The 27,741-nt window shown below is 46.0% G+C and overlaps 1 protein-coding gene across 1 annotated transcript in view; it reads left to right on the top strand.

Annotated features, from left to right (window-relative positions):
* U2AF1 (U2 small nuclear RNA auxiliary factor 1) overlaps nt 1-27,741 on the top strand; it is a 396,385-nt gene that overhangs the window by 215,481 nt on the left and 153,163 nt on the right. The window contains exon 5 of the mRNA XM_030203793.1: nt 7,960-7,969. Coding sequence (XP_030059653.1) covers nt 7,960-7,969 — 10 coding nt within the window. The remainder of the gene's footprint in view (nt 1-7,959; nt 7,970-27,741) is intronic.

Genomic DNA, 27,741 nt, shown 5'->3' with positions numbered 1-27,741 from the left:
AGGTGCAGGCGGGCCTGAGAAGTACTGAGGGCAGACCCTCCAGGTGGCCGCAGGGTTTAACCCCAGGCCGGGTGCTAGGCGTTTCGTGATAAGGCCAAATAATGTTTCCTAAGGGGCAGGATAATCCCACAAGCAAGTCCTTTGTTTCATCCTCCTCCTCCTTAAGCTAGAAGCAAAGGTTGAGCAAGGAATTTGAGCTTTACTTTGTCTTGGTTCAAGTCTGTCTTAAGCAACTAGTCCCAGCACTCCTAGTACCTTTAATACTTGCCCTGGATAGAAGTTCCCAATTCCAGGGTTACTTGAAATTTTAAGGCCCTTTTATGTTGCAGTTTCGGAGCTTCATGCTGAAATAATGTGGGGATATAAATGTCATAAATAAATATACATACCATTGTGCCTACAGTCCACCACCCAATTGCCAGAATTTTATGTTTCTGATCATATGGCAGCCACACACTGCACTGGCCTTGTTGTTAAACAATAGCAAACGGAAATTCAAAATCATAGTTTAAGCTGAGACTCACTGTGCTGTAACTTCCATTGGCTCCTCAGGACATAGCTCCCATTCCTCCACAACTTCTATGTTTTCCGCTATCGGCACAGGGGACGTGTTCCCAGGCTGCTCCTCTGAAGGCTTTTTCCCAAGGTGCATTTAGCTGCCCCACCTCGTTCCAGCCTCTCTTTGATTCTAGCATACCTTGTTTAGTCACCCAGAGAAACTGATCTTCATCTGAGCGCCTCTCTCTACCAAAGACTGATGGCTATGCCTTTTGAGAGTCCTGGAATGCTGCACCTGTATCCTTTCCCTGGGACAGGCCAGATCTTCTGATCTACTTTGAGTACTAGTCGTGAGTTTGAGGAACATTAGTGTTTTCCCTGCTGGGAATAGGTTTTAAATTCTGAGACCTACCCCACTGTTTGTTACAATTATACTTAGCTCCATAAATGTCTCATATGACCTTTGCTGCAGTTCTGTTCCATTGTTGATTTTCTCTGTCAAACCTCTAGACTCTTATGGTTCAACATTTTTTATTGATGACAATTCAAAAAAAAAAAAAATTACATCCAATAATCCAAACACCTAAAGATTCAAGGTTAAACATGTATGCATTGAAACCAAATTGACACAGTCCATCATCAAACTTTTAACATTTTAGCCCTACCCCACCCCTTTGTATTTGTATCTTACTTGCAACAGTTTTTTATTGATGAATCTTGCCATATCAAAGGTGTCCCTTTCAATATACAAACCAACGCTATTTTGTGCACAAAGCCATCTATATACATGTCATTCATTGAATGGATCATCAAACATTTCCAAACTTTAACCCCTCCCTCTCCCCCACCCTCCCCACCCCTCCCCTCTCATCGATGCTTTGTCATACATCTCCTATCCCATATGGCTCCCTCCCCCAAGTCAGCCTTTTCCTGATTTATCCAATATATGCAATATAACCATCCTAAATATCCAGTAAACTCCCTTGTCTCATATTATTCCTTCATTCTTTTGCTATCCCACCTCTCCCCTCCTCCCATTATTCATCAAGTCATCTTGAGACAGAGTGAGAGAAAAAAAAATGGGGGGAGGGAGGGTCCACTGGTTCATTTCCCAAAACCATGTTTGCCTGGCCAACTTCTTCTACTACTACTACTACTACTATTTAGCATTTCTATAGCGCTACAAAGCTTTTCCGACTGCAACAGAGCAACCTCACCTTCCCCCATCAGCTCTCAACCGGGATTCAACAACAAACTCCTAGCCCTATGTGGAAGGGATGCAATATATTCACCCCACACTGCTTGGAATTACTTCATCCGTTTAGGTGCCACCTCTAGACTCTTATAAACTTACTGAGATATAGCCTGCAAAACTGAATGCGGGATTCTGTGTGTGGTTTTACACACACACAAAAAAAGCTTGTAACTGAACATTATTGCCTTGTTTTTTTTTTTGTTTTGTTTTCTGCTGCGTATGTCTCTGCATGCATGGTAGCATACCTCTTTCTCTGGCTACTGCCTTATCTCACTGTTACACTGTCTTGGGATAATCAAATATTATTGCTTTTAGTTGTCTTGCTTGATCAGCCTCTACCCCACTACCACATCAACATGTTTGGATTTCTACATTATTCTATTTGTCTTTACATTTTTTTTTCCTTAGCGACCAGTCCAGGACCATTGGGCTATGTCTGTTGGCCAGTGGATAGAGCCAGAAACAAAGTTGTTCTGTGTAATTGCCCCTTAGTGGTACCATGCAGTCTTAGAATGCTCAATATTTCTCTGTCTCCAGCGGATGGTCATAGACACCATACAGCTTCTGGTCTGTTTGCTAAGACACTTTCAAGCCTATTTGGCAGCTGGATTTTGTTGAGCACAGGGGTACTCTAAAAAGGTTGAACTCCTTAAGAAATTGAAGTTTGTCTGGAGCAGAGGTGTAACTCAAAGATCTGAGTTTCCAACCCAACCCCTCCCTTCCCCTTCCCCACTCCCCTTCTTTCCCCCTCATCATGAAGGAAAAGGCTGGTGTGTGAGAAGAGAGCTTTGGTGGCTTATTGGACCTTTAAGTCCCTTCCTCTATCTCCCTGTATTCCCTGTTTTTCCTTTATGTTGGAAGATGGCTGGTGATCTCTTTCGAAAATACGCTGGATGGTGACTTAACAGTACATCAGTTTTAGTGCTCAGCATATGGGGCAGAAACTTTATCAGGGGAGATGGAATCTTAAAGACAATCATTTAGTAATGTGGAGTAACTAGGCCAGACTATTGTTCTGCTTCTGGACACTGAAAAATCAGGATGTCTTGAATGCTTTAAGAGCATTTAATGGGGGAAAAAAAGACAAAGTAGCTCCTCATGGAGTGGCTACCTTATATCCTGAAGGTCATGAGTTCAACACTGACTTGTGTATGATAGTAATTAATATGGAGAGAGGGGCAAGAGTTCTACTGTAGGTCCACTCTGCGTCTGAGCTTCAGTGGTGTTGTATGAGCTGTGCTTTTTGCTCACAGACAAAATACAATCTGTTGTTTTAGCCTTAGCGGCATTCATTCAGAGGCTTACTGTGTTTTCCCAGAGAGTTACTTGTTAGCATTTAGTTCAGTCATCTTCACTTTCAGACAGGGAAGTTCCTTTCCTTTGGACCACATGCAAATTTCTCTCTTCTCTTATGCTAGAGTGTGTGGCGCTATTTCATAATGCTGGTAAAATCTGGATTCATCAGGGTTCTCTGCTGTTTGCCTAGAATTTTAAAGGCAGTAAATCAGTTTGGGGTGGGGAGGGGGTATCAATCCTTTGTGCACCTAACCAATTTGTGCATCTCTCCTCTTAGTACTACTACTACTACTACTTAGCATTTCTATAGCGCTGCCAGGGTTACGCAGCGCTGTACAAGTTTAACATGGGGAAGGACCCTCCCTGCTCAAAAGAGCTTACAATCTAAAGGTTACAAACTATGTAGTCAGTGTAGGTATCATGAGTGGGGAAGGTGGTTATGCGCCAAAAGCAAGGGAGAAGAGATGGGCTTTGAGTAAGGACTTGAAGATGGGCAGGGAGGGCACATGACGTATGGGCTCGGGAAGGCTGTTTCAGGCATATGGTGATGCGAGGCAGAAGGGGCGGAGTCTGGAGTTAGCGGTGGTGGAGAAGGGTACAGATAGGAGTGATTTGTCCTGAGAGCGGAGGTTACGGGTGGGAACATACGGGGAGAGGAGTGTAGAGAGGTACTGGGGGGCTGCAGATTGAGTGCATTTGAAGGTTAAAAGGAGAAGCTTGAACTGTATACGGTAGCGGATCGGGAGCCAGTGAAGTGACTTGAGGAGAGGGGTGAGAGTATCAGTTCATGCGGTAGATAAGACGTGCGGCAGAATTTTGGACAGATTGAAGGGGGGATAGATGGTTAAGCGGGAGGCCAGTGAAAAGAAGGTTGCAATAGTCAAGACGAGAGATGACGAGCGAGTGGACGAGGGTTCGGGTGGTCTGTTCAGAGAGGAATGGGCGAATTTTGCTAATATTATAGAGGAAGAAGCGACAGGTCTTAGCTGTCTGCTGGATATGGGCAGAGAAGGAGAGGGAGGAGTCGAAGATGACTCCGAGATTGCGGGCTGAGGCGACGGGGAGGATGAGGGCGTTGTCAACAGAGACGGAAAGTGGGGGAAGAGGAGAAGAGGGTTTGGGTGGAAAGACAAGGAGCTCAGTCTTTGCCATGTTCAGTTTCAAATGCCGGTTGGACATCCAGGCAGCGATGTCTGAAAGGCAGGCCGAAACTTTGGCCTGGGTTTCGACCGTGATGTCGGGAGTGGAGAGATAAAGCTGGGTGTCATCAGCATAGAGATGGTACTGGAAACCATGTGATGAGATCAGCGAGCCCAGGGAAGAGGTGTAGATCGAGAAAAGAAGCAGTCCAAGGACAGAACCTTGAGGAACCCCAACAGAGAGCAGGATGGGGGTGGAAGAAGAGCCATTAGAATATACTCTGAAGGTGCGTTGGGAAAGATACGAAGAGAACCAAGGAGAGGACGGAGCCCTGGAACCCGAATGAGGACAGTGTGTCAAGAAGTAAATTATGATTGACAGTGTCAAAGGCGGCAGATAGGTCGAGGAGGATGAGGATGGAATAGTGACCTTTGGACTTTGCAAGGAACAAGTCATTACAGACTGTAGAGAGTGCTGTTTCTGTCGAGTGTAGTGGGCGAAAGCCGGATTGGAGCGGATCGAGGACGGCCTGAGAGGAGAGGAAATCGAGGCAGCGGCTGTGGACAGCGCGTTCAAGTAATTTGGAGAGGAAGGGTAGAAGAGAGATGGGACGGTAGTTGGAGGGACAGGTGGGGTCTAGTGATGGTTTTTTGAGAAGTGGTGTGACTACAGCGTGCTTGAAGGTGTCAGGGACAGTAGCAGTGGAGAGAGAGAGGTTGAGGATGTGACAGATTTGAGGGGTTGACTGTAGGAGAGATATTGTTAAGCAGATTGGTGGGAATGGGATCAGAGGAACAGGTGGTGCACTTAGAGGAAGAGAGAAGGCGAGCAGTTTCCTCTTCGGTGATCTTAGGGAAGGAGGAGGAGGAGGCTAGGTTGGTTGGGGGAGTGGGTTAAGAAGTCACAGGGAGAAGAAGGCTTGGAAGTGAATTCAAGGTTTATCTTCTGCACCTTATCACGGAAGTAGTCAGCTAGTGTTTGAGGAGAGAGTGAGGGGGGGTGGGAGCGGAGGGCACTTTAAGTAGGGAGTTGAGGGTGGCGAAGAGGCGACGAGGGTTGGAGCCAAGAGAATTAGTTAATTGAGAATAATATTCCTGTTTGGCAAGGAATAGGGAGGACTGGAAGGAGGATAGCATGAATTTGTAATGGTTGAAGTCTGACAGGGTGCGAGATTTCCTCCAGAGTCGTTCAGCAGATCGGGTGCAGGAGCGAAGGTAACGGATGCAAGGGGTTAACCAGGGCTGAGGATTAGTGTGCTTAGTGGGCCGAGAGACAGATGGTGCTAGGGTATCCAGAGCAGTGGAGAGAATTTCATTGTAGGCAGAGACAGCCGTGTCGACAGATTCGGAAGACGAGATGGAAGGGAAGAGATTGGAGATGTGAGAGGATAGGGTAGGGGGGTCGACGGCCTGGAGATTCCTGAAGGCAGTGCCTATAGTTGGGCGAGGTTGAAGGGGAGGGTGATGAAGTGTGAGGGTGATTAGGTGATGATCTGAGATAGGAAGGACTGTGGTGCAGAATTTGGAAGGTGAGCAGGAAGAGAAGAGAACGATGTCGAGACAATGGCCATTACGGTGAGTAGGGGTGGTAGAGCATAGTTGGAGGTTAAAGGAGGATGTCAGAGTGAGGAATTTAGAAGCGTAGGAGTTGGATGGGTCATCAACGTGAATATTAAAATCACCAAGAATGAGGGATGGAGATGAGGGATCAAGAAAGACGGTGAGCCAAGCGTCAAAGTCAGTAAGGAAGGAAGAGAGAGGGGCTTATCAGGGGGGCGGTAGATGACTGCAACTCTGAGTGGTGTCGGGTAGAATAGCTGGATGGCATGAGTTTCGAAGGATGAGAAGCAGTGAGACTGTGGCAGGGGGAGGGGTTGGAAACTACAAGAGGGTGAGAGAAGAAACCCAACGCCTCCACCGCGTGCGTCTGGGCGGGGAGTGTGGGAGAAAAGATATCCTCCATGGCATAGGGCTGCGATTGAGGCAGTGTCGTTAGGGGTTATCCAAGTTTCAGTTAAAGTGAGCAGTTGAAGGGAACGGGAGATGAACAAATCGTGGGTGAAGGAGAGTTTGTTGCATACTGAGTGGGCATTCCATAGGGCACACGAGAAGGGGAGGGAAGCAGGGGGGGAGAAGGGGAATAGAGATGAGATTGGAGGCATTCTGGGATCGGTTACGTGGATATGGAGAGGAGAGGTGGGGGGGACCTGGATTGGGATTGATGTCACCTGCGGAAAGTAGGAGAAGGAGTAAGAGAGTGCGGAGGAGGGTGGGGGAGGAGGGTCGACGAAGATGACGAAGACGGGATGTGTTAAGGAGGAATGGGGATGGGTTAATGGTGGGGAGGAAGTGTAGAAGGTTGAGAGCTAGGAATGACGAGGGGGGCAGGAGAGCTGGGGAGGTGGTGGGGGGGAGGTAGGGTAGGGGAGTAATGAGCAGGACAGGAGGGGACAAGGGTGGGCAGTGAGTTCCTGAGGTAGACAGTGGAAGGGGAGGGGGGGAAGAGGTTAGGAAGGGACAGGGCGATGAAGAGAATGTGTATAGGGGCCATATATATAGGGGCTAAGGTGGATGCAGGTAGATGTGAAGTGGCTAAGGTGATAGGAGTAGAGGAGGAAGGCAGAAAGGCTAGGACAGGGACAGCAGGAACAGCTAAGGCATAGGGAGTGATGGTGTTTAAAGGAATCCTAGCCAAAAAGCACCTGGAGACTCTGTGCACTTGGAGCGAGGGCCCTGGGAAGCTCGGGGTGGACCTGGAGTCACCCCGGATACAGCTGTGAGGAAATGCAGAAGGCATCAACACTAGCAAGATTGCCTTCAATATGTTCTTACCACCTCTCACCTGGCCTGTAATTCAATACCCGAGATATAATACTAATGATGCATCTAATAAGCATGCATTAGAACATTCAATTAACATAGATAATGATGCTAAAGATTTTCTACAATACAGTTTAACATATAGCTGATGGGAACCTGATGTGTGGTACATAGGCCGTTGGGATAATTAGATGGTTAGCTAAAGTCAAAGCAAGTTCTTTGTATAGTTAAGCAAGAGCTTACTACACACACTAACTTAGATAAGTTCCTCAAGCTAGTCCAGGTGCAGAATGAGTGTATAGTCAGTCACCCTATGTGCTAAAGGTTTGGGAGAAGAGCCAGGCTTTCACCAGCTAACTGAAGTAGAGGTAGTCTTGAGTTTTATGTAGCCCCTCTGGGAGTAAATGCCAGAATGTGGGGGCTAAGGCTTGCTGATGGGTATCACATCATACAATTTCTTTTGACGCAAATACAAATAGTGATGATCCTTGAGAGAAGCTTAGAGGTCTAAAAGGCGTGTAAAGGGCTAACTTATTCTTTAAGTAATTTGGCTCATTTTGTCTGAGGACCTTGAAAATCAATCATACAATTTTACCTGTAAGATACTGGTAGCCAGTTTAGTTTTTGCAGGAAGGGTGTGATGTGATCACGCCACTTGCAGCCATCCATCAGTCATGCTGCAGCATTCTGAATTAGTTAGAGCTGATACAAACTCTTTTTTGTTTGGCCAGTGTACTATGCATTACAATAGTCTAGTTGTGATGTTGTTGCATGGGCCACTATGGTCAGACTCGTCTTTTCAATATATGGAGAGAGATTTTGTAGCTGCCATAGGTGATAGAGACAATTTTTGAAGGTTGTTTGAATTTGTGGAATCAGTGAGTGATGAGTATAGCAGTATCCCAAGGTTCATGACCTGTGATTTTAGGAGGTGTTCATACTTCCCAAAAGGTATTTTGAAGTCGGGTATATTTTCAAAGCACTTAGCCTTCCAAAGTTCCATAGAAACCTATGGAACTTTGGAAGGCTAAGTGCTTTGAAAATGAGCCCCTTAAGAATCTCTGTTTTACTTGGGTTCAGGCAGAGTTGTTGTTATTTGCCCATTCCTGAGTTGCAGTTAGGCATGCAGTCAGTTTACTCAGAGTTGTGGTTAGTTCAGGTTCAATGGATACGAGTAACATAGTAGCATAGTAGATGACGGCAGAAAAAGACCTGCACGGTGCAGTTGCACATCATCAGCATAAATGTAGAATTTTGTATCCATTGACTGAAGCAGCTCAGCCAGAGGCTTGAGGTAGATGTTAAATGAAATGGGAGGCAGTATGGATCCCTGTGACACCCCTCCATTCACTGCCCAAGGTAATGTTTCTGCCAGTCTTGTAAGCATGATGTTATGATCCGGGGTGTTGAAGGCTGCTGAGAAATCAAGCAACACTAGTATGGAGGCAGATTCCCTGTCACAGTTTCTGTGCAGATCATCAAAAAGGGACACGAGAATTGTCTCTGTACATATCCAGGTCTGAAGCCAGATTGACATGGGTCTAGCCAATTACTCTCAGTTCTCCGAGGACAAGCAGAACACGATATTTTCACATATGGGATTTTGACAATAAATTAGATAAATTTAAGAAAGAAATCAAATCAACTAAAATCAAAAAAATACAAAGATATCAGAAGGATTACAGTGAGAGGTATGTATATAATTGGCAAAAAACAGCAAATTTGGATAAAACTCTTGAGAAGGGAAAACGTGTGGGTTTTCAACTGTCATCTAATACATCTAGTGGTGAGGAAGATAAAGAGGACAAAACAGATGGGGAACAGCAACGGGGAGTTTCTACCAGGCGTACAAATCAGCGGGGGTGGAGCAGTTGGAGGTCCCGCAATCGAGGAGAAGCAAGTTACAGAGGAACGAGATCTCGACGGAGAGACGACTCGCTGTAATTAACCTCTCAAGTTACCCGCTTACCCCAATTGAGGAGCGTGTTTTAGCTCGTGGTTTGTCTTTTGTTCCCACCAGTAAACATGTTCCATTTCAATTTAGAGTGGATTTTGAAAAATTCCTGCGAGTACTCCAACTTAAACTCTTTTTTCATAATACTCAAGATACCAGGGGTGCATATTCAGATTGTGTAGCTAAAAGCACCTGGATCCCTCCGGGTCCACCTAATTCTGCGTTAATTATATTTAAGCAGTTGGTTCTCCAAGATGTACAGCAATTAAAGGATGCACAGTTTTGGGGCAGAGCCAATATGTCACGTCAAGAATTTCAGGCTCTACAAGGATTGAAGTCAGAGAAGTCGATTGTGATACGAAAAGCAGATAAAGGGGGTGCTATAGTGGTACTTGATAAATCTGACTATATGGAAGAAATTCAACAACAATTGGCGGACAGTAACACCTATTGTAAGCTTACTGAGGATCCTACTTATCGTTTGATTAAGAATCTGCAGGAGGTTACTAAGGAAGCTCTACAACAGGGCTTTCTCACAAAGAAAGAAAGTCAATTCTTGTGTCCAACCCATCCTGTTATACCTATTTTTTACACAGTTCCGAAGATTCACAAAAGGCTGCAAGCTCCTCCTGGCAGGCCTATTGTATCTTCAAGGAATTCTTTACTTGAACGTGTCTGCAAATATGTGGATTATTTTTTGCGGCCTCTGGTGCAGAATATACCAGCTTATATCAGAGATACTTCTCATTTTCTACAGATTTTGAGTGGATTAAATGTGAGTCAATCTAGTCTGCTAGTAACCCTTGATGTGTGTTCTTTATACACCTTATACCACAAAGAGATGCCTTGGAAGCAGTGAAGAAGGCCCTTGAAGATCGTTCTCGTCCTCGTCCTCATGTGGTCCCTACAGATTTCCTTATTCATTTCACTCAACTAGCCCTGTATAATAACCACTTCATTTTTGATGATGAGCTGTATCTTCAAATTTCTGGGATAGCCATGGGAGCGTCTTTTGCCCCCTCTGTTGCGAACATTTTTATGGGGCAGTTTGAGGAACAGTATGTATATACCAACACAGGGTTTGTTTGGGTGCAGTATTGGGGCCGCTACATCGACGACGTGTTTGTAGTCTGGCAGGGTTCTGAGCAACAGTTAAGGGACTTTGTTCAAAACCTTAATAGTTGCCATGCCACCATCAAATTTGAATGCAATTCCCACGTTGAGTGTATCAATTTTTTGGATGTTCTAGTTAAGAAAGATTGTGGGGTGTTAAAAACAGAAGTTTTTGTTAAGTCAACGGATAGAAATTCCCTGCTGAAGTACGATAGTAAGCACCCTTATCATCTTAAACGCAGTTTGCCCTATTCGCAGTTCTTGCAGTATCGTAGGATCTGTGATACCACTCAACTATTTCAAGAATCGGCGGGGGAGTTACAAAAGAAATTCAAAGAAAGGGGATATCCGGATAAGCTTGTGAAACAATCTTATAAAAGAGCTCTGTTTCAACATAGAGATCTTCTTATTCAAGATAATCAATATAAAAGGACTAACAGTATGGACAAAGTGATTTCTTGTGTTTTGAAGTTTACAGATCTCCTCAGAACTCCACGATTCTAAGAAAACATTGGAATGTTATGCTCACTCAGGAAGCATTTCAGGATCATCATCTTATGCTTTCTTATGCTCGGAATCAAAATCTACAGGACCAACTTAGTGTGGCAGATGTGTGGTCGAATACCACACGACTAGAGGGATATCATCAGAAATGTGGACACTGTTCCATCTGTTCTATAACAGTGGAAAGTTCGGAGTTCAAGTCCACGGATAGCAAGACTTACAAACTGAAGCACAGAACCACGTGCGAATCAAAGAATGTGGTTTATCTTTTTCGGTGTCTGTGTAATTTGCTCTATATAGGTCATACCACTCGTCAGTTTAAAACAAGGGATATAGAACACCGGCATTGCATTACCAATGCCAAGTTGGAAGCACCTATGACTCGCCATTGTGAACAGGCTCAACATCAGTTTAATCAGTTGCAATGCATGATCATTGATCAAGTATTTATGGGTAAGAGAGGGGGGGATTTTAAAACAATTTTATGGCGTAAGGAACAACATTGGATTTACTTACTTAAAACAGTTGCACCTCAAGGATTGAACAGAAATATTGAGTGGAATGCTTACTATTAATGAGGTGTAGTCTGGGAGGTGTGGTTTCCTTTGCTTATTGGACATTGTGATTGGATATGCAATGACACGAAGACGCTATGACGTCATGACGTCAGTACAAGATTTAAAAAAACTTAATCTGATCCAGAGTTCCTGCTCCTGCACCATCTTTGGTATCCATACGATTCAGTTTTAGTTTCCAGCGTCGTTTTGGCTTTACATTACCAGATGGATTTGAAGTGCCCTTCCTGAAGCAGCCACGAGGTTGGCGAAACAAAGCGCTCTTGTTGGAGGGTCGGCGTTTTTTCGTCGGTTGAAGAATTTTTGTAAGGCTCCAGAGTCCTTGGGGGGGAATTCTTGACTGAAGCTGTCCTGTTTGGATTAAGCTAAGTAACTTTTTAGCCATTGTATTTGGCATGCTTGTATGCTTTATTAGGTGAGAGTGGGTATACAAGTGTTTGCCTTGGCTATTTCAGGCTCTTTGTTAAACTTTGTTAAATTTCAGGGTTCTTTTTCCTCCCGGGGGGGGCTCCTTTAAGGTAGTCTTCTTTTGGGCTGGGGTTAGTTTTGGGTAGTTTGGTTTTTGGTGGCCGTTTAATTGTTATTCATAAGAGGGAAAGAGAGTTTTTCATCCCATTCGTTTTTCTCATGTAGCATGAGTTTTTGCGTCTGGGTTTTTTTTCCTCTTTTTCCTTCTTAATAGGAACCCATGATATTAACCTACTCCTGTTTATACAAGGCATTGTGAATACTTCGGTATTGTTCCTTGTTAGGAGGTTTGAGGTTCCATTTGTGTGATACATATTCTTTATATGGGTTGGAAAAATTTTTTTCCATCAGTTTAAAGGGACACCTCCAAACTAACTTTATACATATAAATCAAACTCTTTTTACCAGGTTGGAATATTTTCTATAGAGTTTGTATTCTCCTGTAGTTGTTAGAGCACATATGGGTGGTGCCATCCAATAGAGCCTAGTGCGGACGTGCTCCCTAGCATTCTAACACCAGAAGCTTTTGGAAGCAGCACCATGCATGTGTGTGCTTTCTGACCTGTGAATGCTGCATGGAACTGAGGCATTCTGTGTTTTTCCTCAGTGCTGAGCTAATGTACTTCTGTCATCTAACAGTGCACTCGGTTTGTCTATTTTTCAGCCTTCCCGTCATTGTCTTTTTTTCTTTCTTTTCCTGTAAGTGTTGTATGAGATCTTCTCCCTTCAGAGTTTTTTGTCACTTTTAAGTTTACTATTTTTTTTTTTAACGGCTCGTTCGTTACACCTTAGGCCTCGGCTTATCGGCCATAATTTTTTCCTATATTTTTCAAGATTGAGTTGCTTGATTTCACCGGCTATTTTCCTGGAAATGTTCCAGAAAACTCCCAGTGGTTTTAAAAAGTCTTCTTAGTGCAGCAAAACAATGCCATTCACTGATCCTCATCATTGGTACTTGCTGTGCTTGGGACCCAACCACGATGCTCTTCTTTATAAACAATTCCAGGATGACAAAAGGACCAAGAGTCATGAACAACTGAAAACTATTTGGCACCGAGAAAACTAGTCCATCAATTTTGGTATCAGTCTCTATGGCAGCAAGAGCTACACTGGGGATGCATTGGTATTGGGAATGTCTGCCTGCCTCAACGTTTACACTGAGGAACCTTAAGGATTTGACGTCATCCTTGTCAACGCCAAGGGATTTTGATGTTGGGCTTCAGGAGGAGGCCAAGAAGCACCAGCACTTGTACCCTTCAAGGCACAGCAATAGGAGATCTAGGGCATCAATGGCATAAGTATCCGTTGGGGCCATGAAAGTTGTTCCTTCTCCGCAGATTTGGCAGTGATTCGTCAGCCTCCTATATGTTGGGACTTGGTCTCTGATTTGGGTCAGATACCTTCTGAAGACCTGACTACACTGGCACCGACCCATCCTTTCCTGATACTTCCCCTCGACAATTGGTTCTGGGTTCTCTTGCAGGAGAAGTTGGATTGTATCCTGGCTTGATATCATGCTGGTCTTGCCCTTGTTGCCATCCCAGCCCATACTTGGAGAGACATGCCCTGATTGTGGATGTCAACCTTAAGAAACAAGCATTTCCCACCAGGGTCGCACAACTATTCCCTAACATGGAACTTGTACCCTGCTCACCATTAGGATGGCTACCTCTCCTTTCGTTTTTTCCTTCTGTTGGAAGCAAACCTATAGCACCAAAACAACATGCTTAAGTAAGAGCTCTTCCTTCAGGGCAAGATGTGTTTCTTGAAGAAAGCCTACCTTACATAAAAACATAAGAATTGCCATACTGGGACAGATCAATGGTCCATCAAGCCCAGTATCCTGTTTCCAACAGTGATCAATCCAGGTCACAAGCACCTGGCAAGATCCGAAAACATTACAATATATTTTATGCTGCTTATCCTAAAAATACAAAACCCACAAATGGTAGAATTCTAAACAAACAGTGCCAATAGTTGTTAATTTGTTATGGGGAAGTCTCATACAGTCACTAAGGCAACTATCTTATCACCAATTAGGTGAGCCTTTTATTCCGTGACAGTTATAATCATCGACAGCCCCCAACCTTCCGTGCTGTGGTATAACGTGCAAGAATATTTAGTGTTCTTTTTTTGTTTATTTTACTTTTTAATTCTTTTTTATAATTGTCGTTGTTGTACTCCTTATTGCCAACAACGTTTTGCACGTCTTTACGTCACTCACATATTCAGATATTAGTGTATTATCATTCCTTAATATCAGAGGTGACTTAGTATCACTTATCTGTATGCAATCTCAGGTATGGCTACGGTCCCAACAGGTGCCTGTTTCGCATTTGCAGCTTTGTCAAGGGGAAATCTAAGTGTACCTGTGAAAGCAAAACAGAACACATTCAAACACTCCGTAAATATTGTACTCCTGCTTATGAAATTTAACTCGTGGCTTACAGTCTCTCTCCTTTCGCATGAGTCTCCTGCCTAGGAACTCTAACATGGCGCCGGCGTTCTATTTAAGTAAAACCGGAAGTCTCTACCTCTTAGGAGTACTTCTGGGTATCAGCTGATGATCATCACACATAACAGCCCCAATGAATATATGTATTTAACCCATTGGGCTCAATAGTGCCCAAATGATATATCCAAAAGGTTTCACGTTGTAATAGTCTTCTGTTACGATCACCGCCTCTAGAAATAGGTTCGACGTGGTCAATTACCATACAACACAAAGATTCTATTGTGTGTTTATTTCTTACACAATGTTGTACAAGTGGACCTCCTAGGTTCTGTGCTGTTATCCGCGATATGTGTTCAACCATCTTGGCATTGAGGGACCTACTAGACTTGCCTATGTATACCTTATTACATGGGCAGATAATGTAATAAACAATATATGTATTACGACAGGTTGTTTGATGTCTTAGATGGTAATTTCGTCCCTTGTGACTGAAACTGGATGTCTTGATAATAAGGTCACACGTCTTGCAACCAGTTTTGTTACATTTGAAATGACCTGTATATTTATTTTTCTCCGAGGACAAGCAGGCTGCTTGTTCTCACGACTGGGTGACGTCCGCGGCAGCCCTCACCAACCAGAAGAAGCTTCGCGGGCGGTCCGCACGCAGGGCACGCCCACCGCGCATGCGCGGCCGTCTTCCCGCCCGTGCGCGACCGTTCCCGCCAGTCTTGTTTTTTCCGCGCTGGAGAGAGTCGTGCGTTGCCGCTCTCTCTTATCAGCCCCGAAAAACCGTCGCGTTTTCGCGAATTTCTTATTTTTTGTTTCTGGTTCCCGCGCGTTCCGGACCCATTTTTTCTTTTCTTGGTTAAAAAAAAAAAAAGTGAACGCGCTTGTTTTTCCCTCGTTTTCTAGCGGGGGCGTCGCGTTGCGGCCTTGTGGCCGTGCGGTCGATTTATTTTTCGAGGTGTGATTTACCGCCACCATCGACGACTTTAATTTCGCCGACGCGATTTTTCCGTCGATGTCCTCGAAGGTCCCGAGTGGATTTAAGAAGTGTGGTCGGTGCGGCCGGCCTATCTCACAGACCGACACCCACGCTTGGTGCCTCCAGTGCCTCGGGCCGGAGCACAATATCAAGTCGTGTTCTTTGTGTCTTGGTCTCCGGAAACGGACTCAGGTTGCGAGGCAAGTTCTACGGGACCGTCTTTTTGGAACGTGCGCCGGCCCCTCGACGTCGACCTCGATGGCATCGGTATCGACGGCCGGTTCTTCGGTACCGGTATCGATGTCCGTGAAATCGGCACCGATGGCATCGACCCCAGGAGCACAGGTCCCGTCAGCCCGCCGGTCCTCCGGTGAGGGTAGGGGTGAGAGGCCGCGTGGGCAATTGGCCCCGGTCACTCCCTCTGCCCATGGCCCTCGGGACTGAACCCTGTCTGACCCGGTTCCTCGAGACCGAGGGGGATCGACCTCCTCCTCCGTTCCACCTGGCGCCGATGACGGGCACCGCAAAAAATCAAAGAAGCACCGTCATCGGTCGCCTTCGATGCATCCGGCTATCAGTGCCGGCGAGGAGTCGACGCCGAAGCGTCAGCGTCGAGAGGAGAGGTCCCCTTCGGTAGTGGAGGTACCGACGCGTCAGGGTCCCAGCACTTCGGTGCAGTCTCCTGGACCCGAGCAGCTTCCGGCACCGACACCTCTACTGGCCCCCCCGTCTTTCCCGACAGCGGGCCTGGACGAGTGCCTCCGAGCCATCCTTCCGGGGATCCTGGAAGGGCTGATGCGCCAGGCTGTGCCGGTGCTGGGGGTGCTTGCGCCCTCGATGCCGTTGACTGTGGCGCCGGCGAGCTCTAGCCCGGTGCCGAGGCCTTCGACACCGGCGCCGGTCTTGACCGCCACGCAGGTGGAGTCCCCGTCGACGTCGATGGAGGGAGCTTCGTCCCCGCCTGCGCGGGAGTCCACCGCTCGACGACACCGAGGCCTCGGTCCTCGACGTCGAGCCGGGCCCAGTTAAGGACTCAGCTACATGAGCTTATGTCCGATACCGAGGAAGAGGCCTCGTGGGGGGAAGAGGAGGACCCCAGATATTTCTCCTCAGAGGAGTCTGCGGGCCTCCCCTCTGACCCCACGCCTCCTGAGAGCCTCTCCTTTGCCTCCTTTGTAAGGGACATGTCCATTTGCATTCCCTTCCCCGTGGTCTCTGTGGATGAGCCGAGGGCTGAGATGCTCGAGGTCCTCGACTATCCATCACCACCTAGAGAGTCCTCCACGGTGCCGTTGCACAATGTCCTCAAAGAGACACTGCTTCGGAACTGGATGAGACCATTATCTAATCCCATCATTCCCAAGAAAGCAGAGTCCCAGTACAGAATCCACTCGGACCCGGAGTTAATGCGGCCCCAATTGCCCCATGACTCGGCGGTCGTGGATTCTGCTCTCAAGAGGGCACGGAGTTCGAGGGATACCGCCTCGGCGCCCCCAGGGCGGGAGTCTCGCACTCTGGACTTGTTTGGGAGGAAGGCCTACCAATCTTCCATGCTCGTGACCCGCATCCAATCTTACCAGCTCTACACGAGCATCCACATGCGGAACACTGTGAAGCAACTGGCGGACCTGGTCGATAAGCTCCTGCCGGAGCAGTCCAGGCCTTATCAGGAGGTGGTCAGGCAGCTGAAGGCGTGCAGAAAGTTCCTGTCCAGGGGTATCTATGACACCTGTGACGTGGCATCTCGTGCTGCGGCCCAAGGTATAGTGATGCGCAGGCTCTCATGGCTGCGTGCCTCTGACCTGGACAACCGCACCCAGCAGAGACTGGCCGACGTCCCTTGCCGGGGGGATAATATTTTTGGCGAGAAGGTCGAGCAGCTGGTGGACCAACTGCATCAGCGGGAAACCGCCCTCGACAAGCTCTCCCACCGGGCGCCTTCAGCATCCACCTCAGCAGGTGGACGTTTTTCCCGGGCCCGGCAGGCTGCGCCCTATGCTTTTGCCAAGCGTAGATACACCCAGCCGGCCCGAAGGCCTCGACAGGCACAGGGACAGCCCCAGCGTGCTCGTTCTCGTCAACAGCGTGCGCCTAAGCAGCCCCCTGCGCCTCCACAGCAAAAGCCGGGGACGGGCTTTTGACTGGATCCACGGGAACATAGCCGCCCTCAAAGTGTCCGTGCAGGACGATCTGCCGGTCGGAGGGAGGTTAAAATTTTTTCACCAAAGGTGGCCTCTCATAACCTCCGACCAGTGGGTTCTCCAAATAGTGCGGTGCGGATACGCCCTAAATTTGGCCTCCCTTCCACCAAATTGTCCTCCGGGAGCTCAATCCTTCAGCTCCCATCACAAGCAGGTCCTTGCAGAGGAACTCTCCGCCCTTCTCAGCGCCAATGCGGTCGAGCCCGTACCACCCTGGCAGGAAGGGCAGGGATTCTATTCCAGGTACTTCCTTGTGGAAAAGAAAACAGGGGGGATGCGCCCCATCCTAGACCTGAGAGGCCTGAACAAATTCCTGGTCAAAGAAAAGATCAGGATGCTTTCCTTGGGCACCCTTCTGCCAATGATTCAGAAAAACGATTGGCTATGTTCCCTGGATTTAAAGGACGCATACACTCACATCCCGATACTGCCAGCTCACAGACAGTATCTCAGATTCCGCCTGGGCGCACGGCACTTTCAGTATTGTGTGCTGCCCTTTGGACTCGCCTCTGCCCCATGGGTGTTTACAAAGTGCCTCGTGGTGGTGGCGGCGGCGTATCTACGCAAGCTGGGAGTGCACGTGTTCTCATATCTCGACGATTGGCTGGTCAAGAACACCTCGGAGGCAGAAGCCCTCCGGTCCATGCAGTGCACTATTCAACTCCTGGAGCTGCTGGGGTTTGTGATAAATTACCCAAAGTCCCATCTCCAGCCAACCCAGTCTCTGGAATTCATAGGAGCTCTGCTGAATACCCAGACGGCTCAGGCCTTCCTTCCCGAAGCGAGGGCCAACAACCTCCTGTCCCTGGCTTCGCAGACCAGAGCGTCTCAGCAGGTCACAGCTCGGCAGATGTTGAGACTTCTGGGGCATATGGCCTCCACAGTCCATGTGACTCCCATGGCTCGTCTTCACATGAGATCTGCTCAATGGACCCTAGCTTCCCAGTGGTTCCAAGCCACCGGGAATCTAGAAGATGTCATCCGCCTCTCCACCAGTTGCCGCACTTCACTGCTCTGGTGGACCATTCGGACCAATTTGACCCTGGGACGTCCATTCCAAATTCTACAGCCCACGAAAGTGCTGACGACGGATGCATCTCGCCTGGGGTGGGGAGCTCATGTCGATGGGCTCCACACCCAGGGTCTGTGGTCCCTCCAGGAAAAGGATCTGCAGATCAACCTCCTGGAGCTCCGAGCGATCTGGAACGCACTGAAGGCTTTCAGAGATCGGCTGTCCTGCCAAATTATCCAAATTCGGACAGACAATCAGGTTGCAATGTATTACACCAACAAGCAGGGGGGCACCGGATCTCGCCCCTTGTGTCAGGAAGCCGTCGGGATGTGGCGTTGGGCTTGCCAGTTCGGCATGCTCCTCCAAGCAACATACCTGGCAGGTGTAAACAACAGTCTGGCCGACAGGCTGAGCAGAGTCATGCAACCGCACGAGTGGTCGCTTCATTCCAGAGTGGTGCGCAAGATCTTCCGAGAGTGGGGCACCCCCTCGGTGGACCTTTTCGCCTATCAGACCAGCCACAAGCTGCCTCTGTTCTGTTCCAGACTTCAGGCACACAGCAGGCTAGCGTCGGACGCCTTTCTCCTTCATTGGGGGACCGGCCTCCTGTATGCTTATCCTCCCATACCTTTGGTGGGGAAGACCTTACTGAAGCTCAAGCAAGACCATGGCACCATAATTCTGATAGCGCCCTTTTGGCCCCGTCAGATCTGGTTCCCTCTTCTTCTGGAGTTGTCCTCCGAAGAACCGTGGAGATTGGAGTGTTTTCCGACTCTCATTTCGCAGAACGACGGAGCGTTGCTGCACCCCAACCTTCAGTCCCTGGCTCTCACGGATGTTGAGGGCGTAGACTTCACTGCGTTGGGTCTGTCTGAGGGTGTCTCCCGTGTCTTGCTTGCCTGTAGGAAGGATTCCACTAAAAAGAGTTACTTTTTCAAGTGGAGGAGGTTTGTCGTTTGGTGTGAGAGCAAGGCCCTAGAACCTCGTTCTTGCCCTGCACAGAACCTGCTTGAATACCTTCTGCACTTATCAGAGTCTGGCCTCAAGACCAACTCAGTAAGGAATCACCTTAGTGCGATTAGTGCTTACCATTATCGTGTGGAAGGTAAAGCCATCTCTGGAGAGACTTTAGTCGTTCAATTCATGAGAGGCTTGCTTTTGTCAAAGCCCCCTATCAAGCCTCCTACAGTGTCATGGGATCTCAACGTCGTCCTCACCCAGCTGATGAAACCTCCTTTTGAGCCACTGAATACGTGCCATCTGAAGTACTTGACCTGGAAGGTCATTTTCTTGGTGGCAGTTACTTCAGCTCGTAGGGTCAGTGAGCTTCAAGCCCTGGTAGCTCATGCTCCATATACCAAATTTCATCACAACAGAGTAGTGCTCCGCACCCACCCAAAGTTCCTGCCGAAGGTGGTGTCGGAGTTCCATCTTAACCAGTCAATTGTCTTGCCAACATTCTTCCCCAGGCCTCATACCCGCCCTGCTGAACGTCAGTTGCACACATTGGACTGCAAGAGAGCATTGGCCTTCTACTTGGAGCGGACACAGCCCCACAGACAGTCCGCCCAATTGTTTGTTTCTTTCGACCCTAACAGGCTAGGGGTCGCTGTCGGGAAACGCACCATCTCCAATTGGCTAGCAGATTGCATTTCCTTCACTTACGCCCAGGCTGGGCTGGCTCTTGAGGGTCATGTCACGGCTCATAGTGTTAGAGCCATGGCAGCGTCAGTGGCCCACTTGAAGTCAGCCACGATTGAAGAGATTTGCAAGGCTGCGACGTGGTCATCTGTCCACACATTCACATCACGTTACTGCCTCCAGCAGGATACCCGACGCGACAGTCGGTTCGGGCAGTCGGTGCTGCAGAATCTGTTTGGGGTGTAAATCCAACTCCACCCTCCAGGACCCGAATTTATTCTGGTCAGGCTGCACTCTCAGTTAGTTGTTCTTCGTAGGTCAATTTTCTGTTGTATCCTGGCCGTTGCGAGGTTCAATTGACCTGGGTTCTTGTTTTGAGTGAGCCTGAGAGCTAGGGATACCCCAGTCGTGAGAACAAGCAGCCTGCTTGTCCTCGGAGAAAGTGAATGATACATACCTGTAGCAGGTGTTCTCCGAGGACAGCAGGCTGATTGTTCTCACCTACCCTCCCTCCTCCCCTTTGGAGTTGCGTTTTCATCATTTTTGCTTGTCATTCAACTGGCGGGAACGGTCGCGCACGGGCGGGAAGACGGCCGCGCATGCGCGGTGGACATGCCCTGCGTGCGGACCGCCCGCGAAGCTTCTTCCGGTTGGTGGGGGCTGCCGCGGACGTCACCCAGTCGTGAGAACAATCAGCCTGCTGTCCTCGGAGAACACCTGCTACAGGTATGTATCATTCACTATTTTAGAACATTTATACCCTGCTTTTTGCCACTAAAAGCAGCCCCAAAGCGGTTTACAATGAACTACTGAACAATTTACTGAAATTTGCACTGTTTAAGTTTCTTGGCAGTTTATTCTTTGCTCACATTCACTTTCTACCTGGTAGTTGCTCGACCAAACTACTGTTATATCCACACCTTGCAAGCAAAATGTCTCTCCTTGTTTTCCTCCAAACCACAAGGGAAAGACCCCAGACACTCGGCACACACTGATACATTCTACACAGTGGTTCCAGTGTCTATTCCCACCATAGACAGCTCAGCGGGACTTAATATCTCCTTGAGGTTTCTCGCTCGTGAAAAGGCAGTCCTGACACGATGCTTGTTAAACAGTGGATGTGCTCTCATGTCACAATGCTGCCTGATAATTTTTGCCATCATCTCCCCTCCGGGGGTGTAACGCATGATGAATGTCATAATTGGATCTTCTGGTTCAGCTCACTTCTTAGCTTATAAAAACAGATCCCTGTTATTGTATTTTGCTAGTAGGAATGCTCGTTTCAAAACTCTCTTGGGATATTTCCTTTGCATAAGGTTAGTCCCGAAAATAAGCAGTGGATTTTCCCAAGTCCACCTTAATAATGGCTTATAGACTTTTCTTTTAGGAAGCTAACTGCTTTTACCACATTCTGTAGTGATGAATTCCAGAGCTTAATTCCACATTGAGTGGAGAAATATTTTCTCCTATTTGTTTTAAATTTACTATTTTGTAGCTTCATTGTGTGCCACCTAGTCCTAGTATTTTTGGAAAGAGTAAACAAGTGATTCACGTCTACCCATTCCACTCCACTCATTATTTTATATCTGTTATTATATCTCCCCTCAGCTGTCTTTCTCTAAGTTGAAGAGCCTTAGCCGCTTCAGCTTTTCCTCATAGAGAAGTTGTCCCATCCCCTTTATCATTTTTGTCACCCTTCTCTGTTCCTTTTCTAATTCCAGTGTGTGTTTTTTGAGATACGGTGACCAGAATTGCACACAGTATTCAAGGTACGGTTGCACCATGGAGCGTTACAAAGGCATTTTAGCATCCTCATTTTTGATTTCCATTTCTTTCCTAATAATACCTAACATTCTATTTGCTTTCTTCACCACAGCTCATACTGTAGGTTTTTCAGCGTATCGTCAACGATGACACCTAGATCTTTTCCCGGTTGTTGAACCTTGCATCACGTAGCTATACTTTAGGTTCCTCTTTTCCACATGTCTCACTTTGCACTTGCTCACATTAAACATCATCTGCCATTTGGATGCCCAGTCTCATATGGTCTTCTTGTAATTTAACAACTTTGGCTAACTTTGTGTTGTCAGCATATTTAATTACGTCACTAGTTCCAATTAAGTAGGAAAATGTGGGAAAGAGGTTCTGAACCAAATTTAGACTATTAGGTAGAAAGCTCAAATCCAGAACCTCTAGGGTAGCATTTTCTGAAGTGCTACCTGTTCCAAATGCGGGGCCCAAGAGACAGGCGGAGCTCTGGAGTCTCAATGCATGAATGAGGCAATGGTGCAGGGAGGACCTGCAACATTCTGAGGATGGGGTAGCCTATTCCGAAAGGATGGGCTCCACCTTAACCACGGTAGGACCAGGCTTGCTGGCATCGGCGTTTAAAAAGGAGATAGATCAGCTTTTAAACTAGAAACTGGGGGAAGGCTGATAGATACTCAAAAGCGCATGGTTCGGGATAAGGTATCTTTCAAAAATATCACCAAAACAGGGAAGATAGGGTATCCCGATAGTGAGGTTGCAATAGAGACCATAGTAGATCAGGTATCCTTAAATAAAAATAAAAATCAGACAAAATATTGCAAATTAATATTATCAAGTACTGAGCATGATGATGTAAATAGGAACAGCAGACATAGTTTGAAATGTATATATGTGAATGCTAGAAGCCTAAGCAATAAGATGGGAGAGTTGGAATATATTGTACTAAATGAAATATTACATATAATAGGCATCTCTGAGACCTGGTGGAAGGAGGATAACCAGTGGGACACTCATACCAGGGTACAAATGATATTGTACTGATAGGGTGGTTCGAATTGGAGGAGGGGTAGCACTGTATGTTAAGGAGGGTCTTGAATCAAATAGACTGAAAATTCTGCAGGAAACAAAACACATCTTGAAATCCCTATGGATTGAAGTTCCATGTGTAAAGAGGAAAAGGATAGTGATAGGAATGTACTACCGTCCGCCTGGCCAGGATGAACAATGCAGATACGTTAAAGGAAATTAGGGACGCTAATAAAATGGGCAACACAATATTAATGGGTGATTTCAATTACCCGTGATATTGACTGGGTAAATATAACGTTAGGGCATGCTAGGGAGGTAAAATTCTTTGACAAAATCAAGGACTGCTTTATGGAGCAGCTGACACAGGAGCCAACAAGAGAAGTAAAAATTCTAGATCTAGTCCTTAGTGGGCTACACCTAGTCCTTAGTGGGACGCATTATGTGGTGCAGGAGGTAATGGTGTTGGGGCCGCTTGATAACAGTGATCATAATATGACCAGATTTGATATTAGCTCTGGAGTAAGTATACGCAGGAAATCCAATACATTAGCGTTTAACTTTCAAAAAGGAGACAAAATGAGAAGAATGGTGAAAAAAAACCCACCAGAGTAGCAGCTGCGAAGGTCAAAAACTTACAACAGGCGTGGATGCTGTTCAAAAATACCATCATTGAAGCTCAGGCCAAATATATTCCGTGTATTTAAAACATAGGAAAGAAAACGAAACGACAGCCAGCATGGTTAAAAAACGAGGTGAAGGAAGATATTAGAGCTAAAAGAAAATCCTTCAGAAAAATGGAAGAAGGAAGGCAAAGAGGGACTTTGAAAAACAGATTTCGTTGGAGGCAAAAACACATAGTAAAATTTTTTTTAGGTATATTAAAAGCAGGAAGCCGGCAAAAGAATCGGTTAGACCGCTAGATGACCGAGGGGTAAAAAGGACAATCAGGGAAGACAAAGCCATAGCGGAGAGATTAAATGAATTCTTTGCTTCGGTCTTCACCGAGAAAGATTTAGGAGAGATACCAGTGCCAGAAATGGTATTCAAAGCTGACGAGTCGGAGAAACTGAATGAAATCTCTATAAACCTTGAGATGTAATGGCACAATTTGACAAATTGAAGAGTAGCTAATCTCCTGAACTGGATGGTATCCATCCCAGAGTACTGATAGAATTGAAAAATGAACTTGCGGAACTATTGTTAGTAATATGTAATTTATCTTTAAAATCGAGCGTGGTACGGGCAGATTGGATGGTGGCCAATGTAATGCCAGTTTTTAAAAAAGGATCCCGAGGAGATCCGGTGCTGGGCAAAATGGTAGAGACGATTATAAAGAACAAAATTACAGAGCATATTCAAAAGCATGGATTAATGAGACAAAGCCAACATGGATTTAGTGAAGGGAAATCTTGCCTCACCAATCTTCTATATTTCTTTGAAGGGGTGAACAAACGTGGATATAGATGAGCCAGTTGATATTGTGTATCTGGATTTTCAAAAGGCGTTTGACAAAGTACCTCATGAAAGACTGCAGAGGAAATTGGAGAGTCATGGGATAGGAAGTAGTGTCCTATTGTGGATTAAAAACTGGTTAAAAGATAGAAAAAGAGTAGGGTTAAATGATCAGTATTCTCAATGGAGAAGGGTAGTTAGTGAGGTTCCCCAGGGATCTGCTGGGACCACTGCTTTTTAATATATTTATAAATGACCTAGAGATGGGAGTAACTAGTAAGGTAATTCAATTTGCTGACAACACAAAGTTATTCAAAGTTGTTAAATCGCGAGAGGATTGTGAAAAATTACAAGAGGACCTTATGAGATTGGGAGAGTGGGCGTCTAAATGGCTGGTGACATTTAATGTGAGGAAGTGCAAAGTGATGCATGTGGGAAAGAAGAACCCGAATTATAGCTAAGTAAAGGGATCTAGGTGTAGTCGTTGATGATACATTGAAACTTTCTGTTCAGTGTGCTTTGGTGGCTAAGAAAGCAAATAGAATGTGAGGTATTATTAGGAAAGGAATGGAAAACAAAAATGAGGATGTTATAATGCCTTTGTATTGCTCCATGGTGCAACTGCACCTCGAATATTGTGTTCAATTCTGGTCACCGCATCTCAAAAACGATATAGTGGCGTTAGAGAAGATACAGAGAAGGGTGACGAAAATGATAAAGGGGATGGTACGACTTACCTATGAGGAAAAGCTAAAGCGGCTAGGGATCTTCTGCTTGGAGAAAAGGTGACTGAGGGGGAGATATGATAGAGGTCTATAAAACAATGAGTGGAGTGGAAAGGGTAGACTTGAAGCATCTGTTTACTCTTTCCAAAAATATTAGGACTAGGGGGCATTCGATGAAGCTACAAAGTAGTAAATTTAAAACAAATTGGAGAAAAGTTTTCTTCACTCAACATGTAATTAAACTCTGGAATTCATTGCCAGAGAATGTGGTAAAGGTGGTTAGCTTAGCGGGGTTTTAAAAAGGTTTGGACAGCTTCCTAAAGGAGAAGTCCATAGGCCATTAGTAAAATGGACTTGGGGAAACTCCACTGCTTATTTCTGTGATAAGCAGCATAAAATGTTTTGTACTTTTTGGGATCTTGCCAGGTATTTGTTACTTGGATTGGCAACTGTTGGAAACAGGATGCTGGGCTTGATGGACCTTTGGTCTTTCCCAGTATGGCAATACTTATAGACAAATATGGTTTAATGGGACAGAGTCAGCTTGGGTTCTGCCAAGGGAGGTCTTGCCTCATCAATTTGCTTCATTTCTTTACAGGCATGAATGAACATGTGGGTAAAGGTGAGCCAGTTGATGTAGTGTATCTAGATTTTCAGAAAACTTTTGATAAAATTCCTCCTGAGAGACTCCTGAGAAAATTAAAGAGTCATGGGATAAGGAGGCAAGGTTGTGCTGTGTATTAGGAATTGGTTATTGGATAGAAAACTGAGGGTAGGGTTAAATGGTCATTTCTCTCAGTGGAGGAGGGTGGAGTGCTGCAGGGATCAGTACTGGTACTGGTGCTATTTAACATATTTATAAATGATATGGAAATCGGAACGATGAGTGAGGTGATTAAATTTGCAGAAGACAGAACTATTCAAGGTTGTTAAAACACGTGCGGACTGTGAAATATTGGAGGAAGACCTTAGGAAATTGGAAGACTGGGCATCCAATTGGCTGATGAAATTTAATATGGACAAATGCAAAGTGATGCACATTGGAAAGAATAATCCGAATCATGGTTACATGATGGTAGATAATACACTGAAATCTTCTGTTCAGTGTGTGGCAGCTGTCAAAAAAACAGAATGCTAGGAATTATTAGGAAAGGGTGGTGAATAAGACTGAACATAGTATAATGGCTCTGTTTCACTACGTGGTGCAACCTCACCTTGAGTATTGCATTCAGTTCTGGTCGCTGTATCTCAAAAAAGATATAGCGGAATAAGAAAAGGTTCAAAGAAGAGTGACCAAAAATGATAAAGGGGATTGAACTCCTCTCATGTATGGAAGGGCTAAAGAGGTTAGGGTTCTTCAGCTTGGAAAAGAGACGGATGAGGGGAGATATGATTGAGGTCTACAAAATCCTGAGTGATGTAGAAGAATTAGAAGTAAATTGATTTTTTACTCGTTCCAAAAGTACAAAGACCAGGGGACATTCAAGTTACATGGAAATACTTTTACAACAAATAGGAGGAAATATTTTTCACTGAATGAATAGATAGGCTCTGGAACTCTTTGCCGGAAGATGTGGTAACAGTGGTTAGCATATCTGGGTTTAAAAAAGGTTTGGAGAAATTCCTGGAGGAAAAGTCTATAGTCTGATACTGAGACAGACATGGGGAAGCCACTGCTTGTCTTGGGATTGGTAGCATGAAATGTTGCTACTATTTGGGTTTCTGCCAGGTACTTGTGACCTGAATTGGCCACTGTTGGAAACAGGGTATTGGGCTAGATGGGACCATTGGTCTGACACAGTATGGCTAATTCTTAAATTCTGGCAAGCTCCAGGACTACACCACTTCTTACCCTGGTGTTACCATTGGTCTGACCCAGTATGGCTACTCTTATGTTCTTATACATATGTAGTATGATAACATACTTTATTCTATGAGTTGGGCAGATTGAAGGACTGTACAGGTCTTTATCTGCCGTTATCTGCTGTGTTACTTGCTGCACCTCACGCCTGGAATAGACTTCTCGAGCCTGTACGTCTAGCCCCCTCTTTGGCCGTTTTCAAGTCCAAACTTAAAACCCACCTCTTTACCACTGCTTTTGATTCCTAGCTACTGCTCACTTGCCCTGTCCTTTTATCCTCACCTCTTTATTCCCTTACCCTTAATTGTTCTGTCTGTCTGCCTGTCATATCTAGATTGTAAGCTCTTTGAGCAGGGACTGTCTTTTTTTTGTGTATGGCGTACAGCGCTGTGTATGCCTTGTAGCGCTATAGAAATAAGTAGTAGTAGCAGTGCGTATTTCCTAGTAAAAAAGGTGCCGGTACTCAAATGCTAGGCCACTCTTCAGGGGTGGGGTAATCACTGAGGGACCCATCCCAGAATAGCCAAGCCCCCTGCAACCGGTCACAGAATGTATGACAAGGCAGAATTGGTGTGTAGAGCCTCAGCTCTTTCATTAAAACTTGGGGTCCATGGGTCAATTTTGGCAGACAATGGAAAAGGTGCCGGTACTCAGTACCCCCAAGTACCCCCTCAAAAAAAGCCCTGAGTAGTAGTACTATGAAAACAAATAGGAGACCTATGTTACGTTAGTTTGTAAATAAGAGGGAGAGGAATAGATTTTGACAAGGAGTCCGATTAGCATTAAGTTACGAAAGGAAGGCAGGGAATGTAAAATGACAAAAATATGGAAGTGATGCTGTAACAGAGTAAAAATTATTAGGAATTAGGCTGGGGTATTTGGTAATGGTAGTTGGTAAGCTGCTGTGAAATGTATTTTTAGTTCTTAAATTTTTTTAAATGATAATTCGGAGTGAAGATCCAAGGGCAGAGCAGTCCGTAGAGTTGGT

This window comes from Microcaecilia unicolor, chromosome 5 (genome assembly GCF_901765095.1).
Source record: "Microcaecilia unicolor chromosome 5, aMicUni1.1, whole genome shotgun sequence".
Taxonomy (NCBI): domain Eukaryota; kingdom Metazoa; phylum Chordata; class Amphibia; order Gymnophiona; family Siphonopidae; genus Microcaecilia; species Microcaecilia unicolor.
This window is presented reverse-complemented; position numbering and strand designations above follow the sequence as displayed.